This window comes from Sminthopsis crassicaudata, chromosome 2, assembly GCF_048593235.1.
Source record: "Sminthopsis crassicaudata isolate SCR6 chromosome 2, ASM4859323v1, whole genome shotgun sequence".
NCBI lineage: Eukaryota > Metazoa > Chordata > Mammalia > Dasyuromorphia > Dasyuridae > Sminthopsis > Sminthopsis crassicaudata.
The window spans coordinates 306641094-306658517 of NC_133618.1; the positions used below are offsets into that span (position 1 = coordinate 306641094).

At 34.3% G+C, this 17424-nt stretch overlaps 1 protein-coding gene across 9 annotated transcripts in view; it reads left to right on the forward strand.

Annotated features, from left to right (window-relative positions):
* CEP128 (centrosomal protein 128) overlaps window positions 1-17424 on the forward strand; it is a 495022-nt gene that overhangs the window by 407109 nt on the left and 70489 nt on the right. For 5 of the 9 annotated variants that reach the window (XM_074289837.1, XM_074289844.1, XM_074289836.1 and 2 more), the window contains one exon: window positions 9729-9818. The exons of the other annotated variants lie outside the window; for them this stretch is intronic. In XM_074289837.1, coding sequence (XP_074145938.1) covers window positions 9729-9818 — 90 coding nt within the window. The remainder of the gene's footprint in view (window positions 1-9728; window positions 9819-17424) is intronic. 9 annotated transcript variants of the gene reach the window in all.

The following is a 17424-nucleotide window of genomic DNA, read 5'->3' on the forward strand; positions in this document are numbered from 1 at the left end:
TCTGGAAAGGGCAGGAACTCTGGAGAAATACACTTAAGGCTCAGTATGATTGATTTAATCCTAAAACAAGGTGTTAACTCAATGGAACTGATAAAACAATGGTTACCTAGTTTTATATATACTTAGTAGTTAGCAAGGTGATGTAATAGTTCTACAATTGATGTAACTGTAATAGAGTATTTAAACTGAGGACAAGTCAACCACAGAGATTCCATCTTTGAGCAGTCTCTGATGGCTCTCCTGCCTCCTGCATTCCTCCACTGAAACCAAGACCCATTCAAGAGGGCCTCCAGAAAGTTAGCCTGGTCCCAGGCGAAGGAGACAGACTGTGAAGGAGATAATAAAGATGACTTTGGACTTTACCCCTAGTGATTATTCTGCTGAGACCAAGTCTAGTCCTGAGACCTCCAGAAAGCTAACCAGAACAGTACATGGGTCTTTCCTTTGTTTTTGGTCTTTTTGTGATATATGCCTAGTAGCATTATCACTAAGTCAAAGGTTATGCACCAATGCAGATCAGCTCGTTTTCTGCAACTTGAATCACAAAGTTGCCTAACTGTGTCAGAGAGAGCAAGCATGTATCAAAAATAGGACTTGAAAAGTCTGGCTTTGAGACATTTATATTGTGCTACTTCTCTTCTACAATTGTATTAGTTTTCTGTGTATCTCTCTTTTCTTTACAAATCCCAAACCACTGACTTTTATACTCTTACTTTTATACTTTTTTCTTGCATTTTATTTTCTCCCTTTCTTTTCCAAGGAAGCTGAATTTTGTTTTATTTATGCTGTTCCCTCCCTGACTCTAATCCCCTTGTTATATTCCCTTCTTTCCTTCTCTGTCCTTATCTGTTTCCTTCTTGAATTTATTACTTTCCTACACCAAGCCCTTTGTGTATTTGTTTGTATTTAGTCCTTCTTTAATCTAATTTAGAAAAAAAGTTAGTTTATGAGATGCTCACTCCCAATACCCCTTTTTGCATGTTTTTATACACTGCCCTGTGCCCTATTTTAGTAAATTCTTCTCTCTACTTTCTGTATTTTCCTTCCTTCCCTTTTTATCTTTTAAAGCCAGCAAAACCCAAGCCCTATATTTGATTCCCTCAAAAATATTAGTCTTCTGAAAAAAACTTTGTCTTTTCTCTAGTAAGCATTTCTTTAAAAATCAGTTTCTTCCAATTATTGCCTTTCAAGGTTTCTCTTGTCTTCTGTGTTTGCATTTCAGAGTTTCTCTTCCACTTTTCTTCAAGAATATTTGCATTTACTGTAGTCTGTTAAAGGTAGATTTTCCTTTTATATGATTATATCCAGTTTGTTATTCTTGACTCTAAGCCTTCATCTTTTTTTGCCTTTTGAAGAGGCAGCCTTGCTGAGATACTTAGGTTCACATCTTACCTTAGGAAATTTAAGTTGATTCTGCATCCTTTTATAATCAATTCTATCTGTAACTGATCATGTTCTGTATTACTGCTATACTTCTATGATTGCTTAACCCATATTTCTTGGTGTATAAGTTATTTGATAATTCAACCTTCCCCTCTGAGTTTGTTTAAAACTGTTATTAAAAAGAAAAACTGTTATCTGCCATGCTTCTAACTTGTAGGAGAATTGTAAGACATCTGTTTATCTTTCAAGTCGTAAAAAAAAAAAAATGACCTAGTCTATTTCTATAAGATATATTGTCCAGCCTTGCCCATCTCCCTCCTAGGAGCCAGGGAGTCTACTATCTATGATCCACTAGCAATGGCTTCAGGATGCAGATGGGTCCTATAAATCAATCAAGCATTCTTTTTTTTTAATTTAATTTTTATTTTATTTTATAATTATAACTTTTTTTTGACAGTACATATGCATGGGTAATTTTTTATAACATTATCCCTTGCACTTACTTCTGTTCAGATTTTTTCCCTTCCTCCCCCAAACCCCTCCCCCAGATGGCAGGCAGTCTTATACATGTTAAATATATTACAATATATTCTAGATACAATATATGTGTGTAGAACCAAATTTCTTGTTGCACAGGAAGAATTGGATTCAGAAGGTAAAAATAACAGTTTACACTCATTTCCCAGTGTTCCTTTTCTGGATGTAGCTGATTCTGTCCATCATTAATCAATTGGAATTGGATTAGCTCTTCTCCATGTTGAAGATATCCACTTCCATCAGCATACATCCTCGTACAGTATCATTGTTGAAGTGTATAATGATCTTCTGGTTCTGCTCGTTTCACTCATCATCAGTTGATGTAAGTCTCTCCAAGCCTCTCTGTATTTCTCCTGTTGGTCATTTCTTACAGAACAATAATATTCCATAACATTCATATACCATAATTTACCCAACCATTCTCCAGTTGATGGACATCCATTCATCTTCCAGCTTCTAGCCACTATGAAAAGGACTGCCACAAACATTTTGGCACATACAGGTCCCTTTCCCTTCTTTAGTATTTCCTTGGGATATAAGCCCAGTAGTAGTATGGCTGGGTCAAAGGGTATGCACATTTTGATAACTTTTTGGGCATAATTCCAGATTGCTCTCCAGAATGGTTGGATTCTTTCACAACTCCACCAACAATGCATCAGTGTCCCAATTTTCCCACAGCCCCTCCAACATTCATCATTATTTGTTCCTGTCATCTTAGCCAATCTGACAGGTGTGTAGTGGTATCTCAGAGTTGTCTTAATTTGCATTTCTCTGATCAATAGTGATTTGGAACACTCTTTCATATGAGTGGAAATAGTTTTAATTTCATCATCTGAAAATTGTCTGAAAATTCATATCCTTTGACCATTTATCAATTGGAGAATGGCTTGTCAATCAAGCATTCTTTAGTGACAGAGAGGGGTGGTTTCTGATCCCTGCTTAAGTATCCTGCTTTTCTTGATGTAACTAGTCCTGTAGTCTCCATTGTCATAATGTTAGTAGTTCTGTAACCATTTGCATTGTTTTCCCTACCAGTTCTGTTCTTTATTCCTATGCTTATTAAAAAGGAACCTCCTTCTCCATGTCTTTGGCCTAAAAGTTGTTATTTGACCTACTTTATAACAGCTTCATACTTTGCCAATTAATTGATAAAACTAGGAATTTACTACCACAGTTTACCTTTATTAAATCCAATTGAGGAATACTTCTTATCCAAACTGGCTATGGTAGGTAGCCCATGGCAAGTAATATATCTTCTCAATGCTAATCTGTGCTGGTAAAGAGCTTCCACATCTGAGAGTCCTCTAAAGCAATGAATACGGTGTCAGTTCTCATTTCTGACTTATTCCAAGATTTTTTAATGAATTCTAAAATTTCTGCTATAATTAAATGTAATTATAATCATATGATCATGATTATGATTCTTTGCTACTTGAACTCTTTCTACCTACTTGAAGTATTTCTGCTTTTGCCTATGACACATCTGATCACTTTCACTTTGGGGTTCTTGCAGGATATGATCAGGGGATTCTCTATTTTTATTTGCCCTCTGGTTCTAATACATTTGAAGAGAGTTTTTTTTTTTTCTGTGATTTCATTGAATTTAGTATCCAAGTTTTTTATTTTTGTTTAGTAATGGTTTTCAGAGAATATAATGGTTCTTAAATTATCTTTCACCAACCTGTTTTTAAGATCATTTTGCTAGATATATTTACTTTACTTCCATGTTTTAATATTTTGGAGTTTGTTATCCAATCTTTTTTATTGCCTCCTGATATTACTGAGTTTTTATTTCTCTATTCTGACTTGTAAAGAGTACTTTTATTAGGTAAAGTCTCTCACTTTTTCTTTTACACTATGTATTCTCTTCAATTTTTTCCATCCAAATTCTTTTCATTTATAATTTCATTTTTAAAAAAAATCCTTTGCTTCATTTCTTCTCACCACTCTTGTTTTTTGACCAAACCATTTTACTGCCTCAGAGAGTCTCTTTATAGATATGATGGAGAGATTCTGGGTTTTCTACTTAGGCTTCTCTTAATTCATTGTGTTTGGTGTTATCTTTTGTTTACTCATCTTTTCATCTTCAGTTCTTGCATTGGGATTTTATATTCTAATCTTCCCCTCTAGTACTTTTCAATAAATTGAATGGGATCTATTTGGTCTTGATATTTTCCCTCATGATCAAAAGTGTTGAATTGCCTTCAGATCCATTGGTCAGAATTTGTGCTCACTTCATTAATATGTTCCCTCTACCAATCTCTGCCAACCTCAGGCTATCATTTTATGCATTACGGACCAGATTGAAGAATTTACATCTGTTTCTTTATCATTGGTCTTTCTGTGGGTTTTTCCTCCATTTCCTGGAATATACATACATACATACATACAAACACATAAATATTTTATTTACATATGTATATATATCTTTTAAGGAATAAGTATATTCATAAAAATTAATTCACATATTAGTTGTGTCTGAAGATGTAAAATCTTTATCTGAAGAGATTCACATTCACATTACCTCTCTATCAGGAAGCAAGGATCATGCTTCCTCCTCAGTCCTCTTGAGTCATTACATTAATCATAGTTCTTAAATCTTTTACAGATGTTTCCCTTCAATGTAGCAGTCATTATGCAGACTTGTTTTGTAGATTGAAGATACCACTACACACCTTTCAGATTGGCTAGGATGACAGGAAAAGATAATGGTGAATGTTGGAGGGGATATGGGAAAACAGGGACACTGATACATTGTTGGTAGAATTGTGAATACATCCAGCCATTCTAGAGAACAATTTGGAGCTATGCTCAAAAAGTTATCAAACTGTGCATACCCTTTGATCCAGCATTGCTGCTATTGGGCTTATATCCCAAAGAGATTTTAAAGAAAGGGAAAGGGACAGGAATGTTTGTGGCAGCCCTCTTTGTAGTGGTCAGAAACTGGAAATGGAGTGGATGCTCATCAATTGGAGAATGGCTGAATAAATTGTGGTATATGAATGTTATGGAATATTATTGTGCTGTAAGAAACGATCATCAGGATGATTTCAGAAAGGCCTGGAGAAACTTACATGGACTGATGCTAAGTGAAATGAGCAGGACCAAAAAAGCTTATATACTTCAACAACAATACTATATAATGATCAATTCTGATGGATGTGGCCCTCTTCAACAATGAGATGAAGCAAATAAGTTTCATTTGTTCAATAATGAATAGAATCAGCTACACTCAGCAAAAGAAGTCTGGGAAATGATTGTGAACCACTACATAGCATTTCCAATCCCTCTATTTTTGTCTGCCTGCATTTTTAATTTTACGTTATTTCAAAGTCTGATTCTTCTTGTGCAGCAAAATAATTGTATGGACATATATACATATATTGTATTTAATATATACTTTAACATATTTAACATGTATTGGTCTACCTGCCATCTGGGGGAGGGGATGGGGGAAGGAGGGGAAAAGTTGGAACAGAAGGTTTTGCAAGGGTCAATGCTGAAAAATTACCCATGCATATATCTTGTAAATAAAAAGCTATAATAAAAAAAATAAAATTTCCCTTGAGATTCATAAATGTTTGTTCTTATAGATGAATTGTGTTGTTTCCCCCGACTCCCCCGGTTCTATAAAGTTGTGCTTTGCAGTTTGATTGAAATGGTAAAGAATGTTTAGATCACATTTTCTTTTTTACATATATCGGCATCGCCCAATATAAGTAATTAATAGTTCTTCATTTTTAGACCTGTCTATTCCTGAAAAAAATCGTCTAGTTGAATTCATACCATATAACTCCTATATTTGTTTTAGTAAGTAAGAACTCTCAATTAAATATATTCATACTATTGTTATTTTGAATGGAATTTTTCTGTCTCTTCTAGTTTGTTTTTTTTTCTGAATATCTAGGATTCTCTATGTAGAAAATCATGTCAGAAATTTCTATTAATGTATAACCCAAACTTCTTTCCTCTCACTACAAATTAAATCAGTTTTCTCTTATCTAGTTTGTCTTAGAAAGAAGAGTATCTCTTTATTACAAGTCATAGAACATCATTTCATAAACTAAGAATATTGTTATTTAACTTTTTCTTGAGCCTTTTTTCATTTATGATATAGTTAAAATTAAGTTAACTGTTAAATATCCACTGAAATTTTAATTAAAGCTTTCTTGCAGAGGAAGAGAATTTCTTTCTTTTTATAATTTCTTCAAACTATCTAGTCATATTTAGAATTATGATAGAGATATTAGGAATTTATTGGTTCATGTAGTACAATATATTGCTAACTGAAAAAAGAGAGTGGAAACCATATAATTCTTTTCTACAAGCATTTGTTAAGCATAAGGTGCAATGAAAGGTATTAGATCTACAAAGCAGAGAAAATGAAAAAGAGCCCTTACCCCCAAAACTTTACATTCCACCACCAAGGAATATGCAACATATAAATGGTAATTTGAGGAAGTAGAATGAACTAACTACTAGGAGGATAGGGAAAGCTTTCCTGGAGGAAATAACGGTGTGAATTGAGTCCTGATAAAAATCAGGAATTCTTAAGTGGTAGAATTGAAGAGTGAGTAAGTGCAAAGTGGACCAGCCTATGCAAAGGCAGAGATAGAATGTCAAGTTTAGGGAGCAACTAATAGTCCAGTTTGGTTGGAATGTGAGGAACGAAAATGAAGATAATATGAAATAATTCTGGAACCTTAGGCTAGAGCCAAATTATAATGGTCTTTAAATATCATGTTGAGGCATTTGTATATTATCCTGAATGTTCTTGACCAGGGGAGTGACCTGGGCAAAACTGTGTTTTAGAAAGGCTATTTTGGCACTGTTTGGAGGAGGAATTGGAGAGGGCAGAAGCTGGAAGCAGAGAAAGCAATTAGGAGGCTATAGCACTAGTCCAAGGAGGAGGTGATGAGTGCTTGAACTAGGGCAGCTGCAGTGTTGAATTATGTGGCTAGATGTGGGCGTTTGTGAGACTTTGAAGTCCTGTTAAGAGAACATGTGTAATCCAGAATTCTTTTTAAAAAAAAAAAAAAACCTTTTAGAAAGGATGCTTTTTCCATTTTGTACCTTTATTTTCTTTCTGCTTATTCATCATATTTTTAATAAATAAGATGGAAAGAGTTATTACACAAGATTCCTAAGCCTTTTCTTCTACAGGCTGTAATTTTTCACCAAATTCAAAATGTTTTATTAAAATAAAAGGCAAAATTAAAAATTCTTTCAAAAATGAAAATTATAAAGTTATAAATGAAAATGAAAAATGCCTAATAAGTGATATGGCTCTCCCTTTCAACCCTTTCAGCATCATTACCATCAAAAAAACATCATTTTAAAGGCCTGTCTGTTCATCAGCATGTGGTATTTCCCTATAACCTATTCTAGATTATTAAAAATCTATATCCCTAAAATTGAGGCTCTGGTTTGTAGTTGCTAACTTAAATAGTTTAACTGGTAAACTGGTTAATACTGATTTAAGAGCCTAATTACTTTCTTATAAATGTGTATGTATACACATGTGTACTGTGTGTATACATATACATATATATATACACATATACATATACAGGGTGACTCAAAAGCTTTACTGCAGTTGTTGCCCTAAGAATAGATTGTAAGGAAATATTACATGTTGACAGTGTTTGGTACCATGCCATGAGCAAATAGACTATAAAAATGTTTTTGTTGGTAATTATGGCTAAAGGATAGTGGAGAGGACTAATTTTTCTGCAGTTTTCGCTCTAAGACTTTTGGGTCACCCTGTTCATGAATACATATCTATTTTTAGAGTAGGTCCCGGGGAAAATTGTGTAATAGGATAGATTTATTTCCCATTCTGTATTACTTCTTTCTCATCTCCCTTTCCCAGTGGCCCACTATACTAACTTGCTGCAAATCTACCTTCAGACAAGCAATTCTCAGATATCATAAAAGATTGGTATTTGGTGGGGGTGGAGGTAGAGTATGGTCTTAAATATGTGATAACATTGGGATATATTTGGAAAATCAAAGGACCTGGTTTCAAATTCTTTCTCCAGTACTTCCTGTGTATCATTGGACAAATTGTTTAATCTCACTTTATTTCCCTTCCTTCTCTAGGATCTCTGAGCCTATAATTTCCTTTGTATATCAATTCAGATCTACAAAATTATAGTCTTAGCGAGTTTCCTGTGGTGTCCTGATAAGAGTCAAATGCTAAAATATCATTCCCTTGGGATCCTCCTTTTACAAGTAAAAATTAAATTGCAAACTAAAAATTAAAACATTTATAGTGGTGGGGATTTCAGATATTTAACTACATAGTAAGGAAATAACAAATTCGAATATATAACTTTCTACAAAGGTGTTGTGGACTAAAGGTTAGAGTTAACTTTGAAAACATGGTAGACTGGGTTCAAGTGTCTGACTGTAGAGACCCTTGGCACCTATATTAACCTCTCAATTCACCAAATTACTCTCTACCAATAATTTGAATTAATAAAAGAAATTTCCTCCTTTAATCTTAGTCTTTATTGTGTCATGAACTTCTTTGAACATCTGATGAAATCTGTGGATCTTTTCTCAAAATGATGTTTTAAAATGTGTGTAATAAAAAAATCTGTAGGATTGCAAAGGAAATCAATTATATTTAAATATACTTATCAAAATATTAAAAACACTACTTCATAATGTATAGTCATTAAGGTGATGGTCGCTGACTTTCAGCATCATGCCTGATTAAATGTTTAATTCTGGTTTTCCTTATTTCACAGCTTTTAGAATTTAGCACTAATTCTTTCTAGCAATTATGATGAAAACAAGAGAGTTGGTAGTAATTTGAGTTAACTATATGAAGCCATTATTTTTACTGGTAGGGATGAGGGGCAAATATTTCTACTAACTTCAGAAGAACATCTATTTTTAAAAATCATTTAAAAATTCTTAAACAGGCACAATATTCTTAAAGGAAAGATGGGAAATAAGTTTGGGGTTTTGATTTTGAAAATTGCTGTGATTATCATTGTATTTACTTACTACCATGACTCAGCTACCTTCTTATTCTGGAAGCTCCTTTCAGTTGCATAAGAATTTCTCATTCTGAAATATTCCTCAGACCTTGTGACTCTCGTTTCTTATGAGTGATTTCTTCCTGAACTTCCATTTTTGAAGGGCCTAGCTCAGCGTACTTTATTCCTTTGTTTTTGACTCTGGACTGTATTATGATGCCTACTAACATGTATCTTCTTCTCCAGCCCCACTTTTTAATCACCCTTTTAAGTGTATTTCCCCTATTAGAAAGCATGTTCCTTGAGGGCAGGCCTTGGGAACTACAAACCAGAGTCTTTCTTTTTTTTAAGGTATTTGTATCCCCAATACTTAGCACATTGCTTGATATATAGTGAACCCTTGAATTCTTCTTGACTTGACTGGACAGTATCATTAAAGGATATTTATTAAACACCCACTTTATACTCTTGAGTGGCCCTAAGAGGAACAAATATAAGGCATAATCCCTTCTCTCAAAGAGTTTTTAATCTGTAGGAATATTAAGATATGCACAAAGATAATATAATGCAAGTTAAAGTGTGGTACAAATAAGAGGATTACAACTCAAATGAAGGAGAATTAATTCCAAATTTGGGAAAATAAAGGAATACCTTATGGGTAAAGACCTCCTGTACCAATATAGAAGTATTAGGGATTAGTTTAGTTTTTTTAGTGCTTCTTATGTTTTTGTATAAGTAGTATTTTATATTTTCTTACAATAAAACAGCTCTTCCACCTTTTTTTTTGTTTGTTTGTTTCTGGGCACATCTCTTAAACAGCTGAAGCTACTATTTAAACTTCCAACTTGGGAAAATGAGAATCAGTCTTCTTTGATAAATGAAAATGAAGCTCAAATTGAAGATAATGCAGTTAAGTATTTATAGGTAGAAATATTTAGCATATATAGGAACTGAATACTGTAAAACATTCTTTTCCTTTTCAGGGCATGGAGGGTAAGTTGATGTTTGTAGTTATGTTAATAAGTATATAAGAGAAATAAATTAACAAGTTAATAAGTCAGAGGACCTGTATTCAAATCCTACCTCATCACTTACAACCTGTACAACTCTGGACAAGTTACTTTAACCTCTCTGGGTCTCAGTTTCTTTATTTATAAAATGAGGGGGATTGGAAAAAATGTCATCTAAAATATCTTTCAGCCCTAAATTTGTGATCTAATTTGTTTGCTTATTTATATGTATACTCTTGCTGCTTTTCTACTTCTCTCTCCCTCTCCTCCTCCCTTTCTCTTCCCTTTTTTTCTTCTCTCCTCTCTTCCCTCCCTCTTTATTTCTCTCATTCCTTCCCCTTTTTTTCTCTCAGATGGAAGGACAAACAGTTCTTAGTGTGCTTGCCTCAAACTGAAATCTGTGGAAGATTTTAACTTAAAAAGCCAAGATCTCAGGGCCCTGAAGTTAGGAGGACCTGAGTTCAAATGTGACCTCAGACACTTAACACTTCCTAGCTGTGTGACCCTGAGCAATTCACTTAACCCCAGCCTCAGGGGGGAAAAAAAAAAAAAGCCAAGGTCTTTCATTCCATCCAGAGTCATCTCCAGATCTCTAGTCATCTTGCTCCATATCTGGCCACTGGACCCTGGAGAGGAAAGTGAGGTAGGTGACCTTGCTCAGCCTTCCCTCACTTCAGTCCAGTTCACTTGCATGTCATGGCATCATCTCCCTGATGTTGTGGTCCTCTTCAGGGAGGAAGAACAAACAACAACAAATTCAATACAATTCATCTTAAACTTAGATCAGTTTTTCTTCTCAGCTTTCTCTGCTGTCCTTCTACTTATGTTCATCTAGTCACAGAATGGAAATTAATCACAAACCAAATTTAAGATTGAGGAAGAGAAAGCTACTGCTAACTAAAGCAGACCAAAAGCAAGCTGTGGCTCTTATTAAAGGTAGATACAAATTATTTTAAAATCTGTTCCATATTGATTAATGGTGCGATTATTTCCTCACTAGAACAGATACATTAGAAATATGAGACAAAATATAAGTTAGAAAAGAAAGGTCAGAAGATCTTGTATGTAACTCTTGTAATGAATGTGCTTCAGTTCCTGAAAGTATTCTGCAAACAACTCTGGATATCAATGACAAGATGGTTTAACTCAGTTTTCCAAAGGTAAGCAGTTTATTCCCTAATAGCAGCTACTCTTATGCCATTGGATGACCCCAAAGTATATAGGGCAAAATATTTTCTAATCTGCAACCCAGCATGGTAGGTATATGGGACAGAAAAAGGAAACTGACTAAAAAATCAGAGAATTTGTGTTCAGATCCTATCTGTGAACTGACTTCCTGACTTACCTCAGGAAAGTCACATAACCTTACTTTTCTCATCTGTAAAATGAAAAGACTAGACTAAATGGCCTCTGAGTTACTTTCTAACCCTATATGTGTGAACCTATGAACTTCTTTTATTCTGCTCCCTCCCCCCTCCTTTTTTCTCTCCGTCCTTCCCCTCCTTTTTTCTCTCTCTCCTTCCTACCCTTCCTTCCTCCCTCCCCCCACTCTGTCTGTCTGTCCCTCTCTCTCTCTTTCTCTCACACACTCACACACACAGTATAAGGATGCTGAAAAGGTATTATCCCCAGGAAATCTTCCATGTAGCCAGCTGTTCAGCCCCGTTGGTGAAAGTCAGATGAGCATAGTTTTGTCAACTTGATAACGAAAACATCGTTTACTGCTTTTGCAGTTTCATAAATCAGTCCTTAATCATCATGTTAGTGTGATTTGCTTAAGTTTTCAAGGTACATTTAGAAGATATATTATCTATGCTCTCAAAGTAGAGACATATACCTTACTTTTAAAATGTAAATCTTTTTTGAAAGAGATGTGTGTGTATATATGTATGTATGTATATTTGTGTGTTTTCTAAACTGGACTCCTGCTATCCCTTCCAGCTGAAGTTGTTCTTCTTGAGGCAGTCATTCTGCAAAATTGCTATAATTGTCACTTATATTGCCCCTAACCACCATCACTGCCTTTATTATATTTGCAAATATTCTTTGCTTGTTCCTTGGTCCAGATGTCATTCCTTTGAGAGAACACCCTTGAACAAGTGCCTGTATGACTATTACTGCCAGTTCGGTTTCAGTGAGGAATTGGACATTTCCAAGAGAAAGGGAATTTTATGTTCTTTTACACTTCATTTTGTTTGAGACTGAATCATGAGCACACACCTACACACCAGATGTTGCGCATGGGCTTTGAAAGAAGAATCCTTGAAGGAATTCTGCTGCATTTAAAGGAAAATGAAAATTCCGAGGGCCCTTTCACTCTGCCTTATAACCTAAAATAGCAAAGTGTGCCACTGATCTTTCTAAGTGAAGTTTGTCTGTTCATATGAACTTTAATTAAAGATGTTTAAAGGTTTTGCCATCTTTCAGATCTCTCCAGTCATAATGATAGAGCTTTATTTTCAATATATTCCTCTACATTTTTCTTCTACCTTTGTTTCAATACTTGATGCAGGTAGCTCTTCTCCTCTGGGGCACAGAGCCTAAGGAAATGTTTTTGTATCTCCCCTAAAATGTTTTAAATCTTAAAGTAATGGCAGGAGAAATCTCCAAAGGGAACTAAAAGATTTTTAAATGGTATGAATGTTAAGCCTCTAAGAGAGATGGCCCTTCTGGTATTTTTTTGCCTCTCTATATATTATCAAAGGCTGTCATCCCCACAGTAAAAGTGGAGTCAGATAAAGAAATAGGAAAGTATACGAGGTATTCACGTAAGTTCTGAATATGAGTCATTCTGAGATTTCTTATCATGTATTGAGAAATATAACCAATACTACCAAGAGCTTTGAAGGGTTATTTGAGATGATCAAATTATGCTTGCCTTGTTTTAATGCAAAAAAAAAAAAAAAAACCCAACACACGCCAAAAACATCAAGAAAGACTTAAGAGACTTTATGTAATTGTAAAATTCTTACATTAAGTAATATGTAAGATAACCTACTATTGCTAGCTCTCTTTTCAGCCCTGTTTTCAAGAGATTAGGAAAAGGAAGAATATGGGAATTAACCATATACCTCCAATTTTTTCCATTAAGTTTAAAAACATACATATTAAGTTGGCATAGGAATTTTTCTGATTTTCCTATACCTATACCTGTGTGAATAAGGTAAGTGAGCACTTGTAATCATCGACCTCCATCCCCCTTTCAAGAGTATTTTTCTGGTAATATCTCAGTTTCTCCAACTAATATGAATGATTCTTTATTAAAGAATTGTGTTTTCTTTATTAAAAATGCTCAAATTTTAAAACTGACAACTTGATTCACACAGTTCCTATTTCTACTTTTTGCCAGTCCCTATTTTATTTCATAATGTTTTAATTTCCCACTTACACCATGAGATAGTTTTTGAAGGGTACAATTCTAAGAATTCAAGAAGTATGAACAGTAAGCAGTGTGAAATGTATCAGGTTGTAAAATGGGTCAGTAATCATTGGATTCAAGAGTTGCTGAGTAGTTGGGCAAAAAGTATTTTTAAAATTTGAGTACTGTGAGATTTTGAAAATGACTGCAATTTTACTCAGCTAAAATTTCCATTTTAAGGATGAGAAAATATTTTTTTACTTTTAATAGGTGAAAAGTAATTTTGCAATGGAACATTGACTATTAACTTAATCTCAAACAAGTTTTATTTTTAATCTCTCAACATAGAAATTCTTTTCAATATTTATAATATCCTCAGATATAATCTACGACTGTCAGATTTTAAGTTGATGTTTTTGTAATGGTAAATTCAGGTTCTTTTCTATTTAAGATTTATACTTTTCAGAAAGCTTGAAAATAACCTCTAGAAACTAAGCTTCATAATTGATGTTAATCATTTTTAAAATGATTTAGAAATTGTATGATTAGTGATGAAAGATACTGGATTGCCCAACTAAAAGAAGCTAAGAATGGAAAGTGTTTATTTCTGTTTTGCTTTTATATTCTTTATATAGGGCAAGGATGATTAAAAGATGATTTTATAGATGCTAAAGAGACAACTTAAGGGATGATTTACAGCAACTGTTACTCATGGAGGTATAAACATAGAATATTTCAGTAGGATTCAATTACAGTAGAATACATGTATGTAGATGTATATACTCTGTGCAGGAAGTTAGTATGCTTCTAAAATGAATGCTATTCAGCTGTTCTCATTGTTATTTCCCTTTTAATATTATTTGTCCATTAAAGCCTTTCATCTTTATACAAGTTTCGAGAATCCTCAAGTATCCAATCATGCATTTACGGAGTTTGAAGGGACTGACCTTAGCCTTCTATTATGGCAGTTGACCTCTTCCACAATTCCCTTGAAAAATGGTCAAACTCTTTTTGAACATATCATTAGCAAGACAACCATTGTGAGAGAGTTCTAATTGTTTAAGAAAACAAAAACAATATTTTACTTATTTCCCCCCCAAAATGGACTACCTTGCTTTTGCCTTTGAAAGCTATGCAAGATAAGTGTCTCTTGCTATCTGCAAGAGAGTCATTTAGATAACTAAAGACTACTACTATGCCTCCCAAAGAATTTTCTTCTTCAAATTACACAGTGCAGGACCTTTATATCCTTTCCAAATCAGATCACCTAGTTATCTTCCTCTACACTTGCTCCAGCTGTCCTCTCTTGAAATTCCTTATATTTGGAAGATGTTACCCTTTGTGCTATTTGTTTACATTCACAAGTCTGTGACTGATTAAATCCCTTGTTCAGGATAATCTCACTAGATTTATATATTCAATTTTTAAAAGGACCATGAAGGTTCACTTTGTCATGTGATTACAGACTGCATTCCTAACCTTGTCTATAAATGCCATGTCTTTAGTGTAATGGGAACCAAGGTAAGAAGCTGAATGAATCATGAAAAAAATCCAGAAGCACTGGATGTTGTTGGTGGGTTTCTGGCTTTATGGCATATTTTATCATGACATGTCATAGGCCCTGCCAAAAATATGTCCTTTTCATTTAGACCACGTAGAGGGGAAGTTAGACTTAGTCTAAACCTGTAGATTTGTGTCTTTGGTTAATAGTGATACTTCACAGAGGATTTATATGCCTTCTTTTCTCTCTTAATTTGCAAAAGAAAACCAAAGACTATGTAGTATAATAGATACATTGGCCCGAAGTCAGGTTAACCTAGTTTCAATTGGTGTCTGATTGATACTAGCTATATGGTCCTTAGCAAGTCACTTTGTTCTTCTATGCCCACAAACAGCTCTCTAAGACTAAATTACAAACTAGTGGCTTTTTTCCCCCATTTTTACCTTTATAACGCCTTATTCCAACTCTGAACCACAAAACCTCCCACGCCAATGAAATCATTTTATTGTTGTTGTTTAGTCCTTTGAGTGATGTCCTTTATGACCCCATTTGGGGTTTTCTTGAAAAAGATACTGGAATGGTTTGTCATTTCTTTCTCCAGATTATAGTACAGATGAGGAAACTGAGGCAAAAGAGATTAAGTGATTTGCCAGGGTCACACAACTAATAAATATAGGAGGTCAGAGTTGAACTTAGGTCTTCCTGACAACAGTTCTAGTGCTCTGCCCATTGTGCATGCCAGCTGCCTCTAATGAAATTGTTGGTCTAGGATAAAGGAAACAGTATGCATGGGAATAGGGGTAAAACTATTAGAAAAAAACTTACAAATCCCTGAGGCTAAATTTTCCCTCTAAAGCAGCTTATGGACCATGGCTTTGACACTACAAACCTTTGGGTCAGACCACCATAGCACTCTGTCTTGTGGTATCTTTTTTTTTATCCTGCTCCCATGCCATGCAGTCTTATAGTGGTATTGTTACAAGAAATAGGACACATTTTTTGTCCTATTAGAACATAGAAAACGAATTCAAATTATGGAGATGTAGCAATATGAATACTGTCTTTAACTGTATATAATCAGTATCTGGCCCTGCTCCCCCCATTCTTCATACATGCATCTGTGTACATATGTGTACACATACATAAACACATAAAATAACATAAGGCCCTGAAGGGGGGAAAAAAAGAAATTCTGAATAAAAATAGGCTTTTCTAAGTGTTCTATGCTCCTAAAACAAATTGGGAAGGGAGAATTTTCTATTTTTTCCCCAATGTACATATTTTTTTCTTCTAGGAAACATTTACAAGGGGAATCCCGTGTCTCCTAATTTGCCAGATTTAAGGTCAAAGCAAGATTCAGTCTTAAATTTTGAAAACAAATAATAAGTTTATTTATCAGGGGGAGGAATTTGTACTTCAGTGAAAAAGAGGGAGGGTAAAGAATCACACTAAGTTGTAATTTTATCCAGAAATCCATTGTTAAATGTTGTAGATTACCAAACAGGTATTGTTGAAAATTGAATTCACTGCATCTGAAAATATTGTCTGTTGACATTTTTAACTTTGTTTAAATTAGTTAGACTTATGTATTTAAAAATATGTGTTCTACAAAACAAAATAAGAGCAGCAGCAAAAACAAGTAAATAAACAATAAATGATTTAATCAAATACTTAAATAATACTAAGGCCATACATGGCTCCTTGTTTGAAGTTGCCTAAGATGTACTGAGACCTATCAAGCATTTGTGAAATGTTTTGAGGTAGTGAATAAGGAGGGAGATTATTTAGTAAATTTGATCATTTTTATAACCAACTAAGTAACCAACTATCTACTAAATAGAACTCTGGGCCTGGAGTCAGACTTATTTTCTGAGTTCATATCTGGCCTCAGACACTTACTTGTGCCTCTAGGTGAGTCAGATAAGACCTGTTTGCCCGTAGTTCCTCATCTATAAAATAGAGACACACTGTAGAAGGAAATGCCATTCCAGCATCTTTGCAAAGGAAACTGCATCAACAAAATCCATGGGGTCCTACAGCATCAAGCATGACTGAAAACCAACAATCATTTTTATACTATACAATAACACCTGTTTTGAACCCTCTCTATGTTTCCATTTTAATTAGTCTTGTCCAACAGAACTACTAATCCTTGAGAGAGTCTAAAACTTAGGACCACGATGAGGTCATAAATATTTGAGGCCTTTCAAAATCATCATTTACTATGAAAGTATGTAGTACCCTGATGATCTGTTTTGATCATTACTGAGCATCTAATGAGTGGCTCTGGTTCAGCCCACATAGAATAATAAAGCAAGCCTGCACACAGATGCACTGTGAATAAGACTTCCTTTGAAAACATCTAGAAATTCCCTTGAGGCATCACATATGCTTATTGCAAAGTATGTGACACAAATACCTAATTAAATAAGTTACTTTATGAAAAGTAAAGTCACATTAGATGAGGGAGAAGAACAATACCCAAAGTATAAATGATAAAATGAAATCATTTAAAATATGCCTGCTTTTATCCATAACTTTTCCTATTTTAGTTGTAAAGTTTAGCCGGGTACACATGTATGCACGTATACACATACTTAGAGGAAGAATATCTGACCTCATTTTCTGATTTGTGGCTTGAAGGTT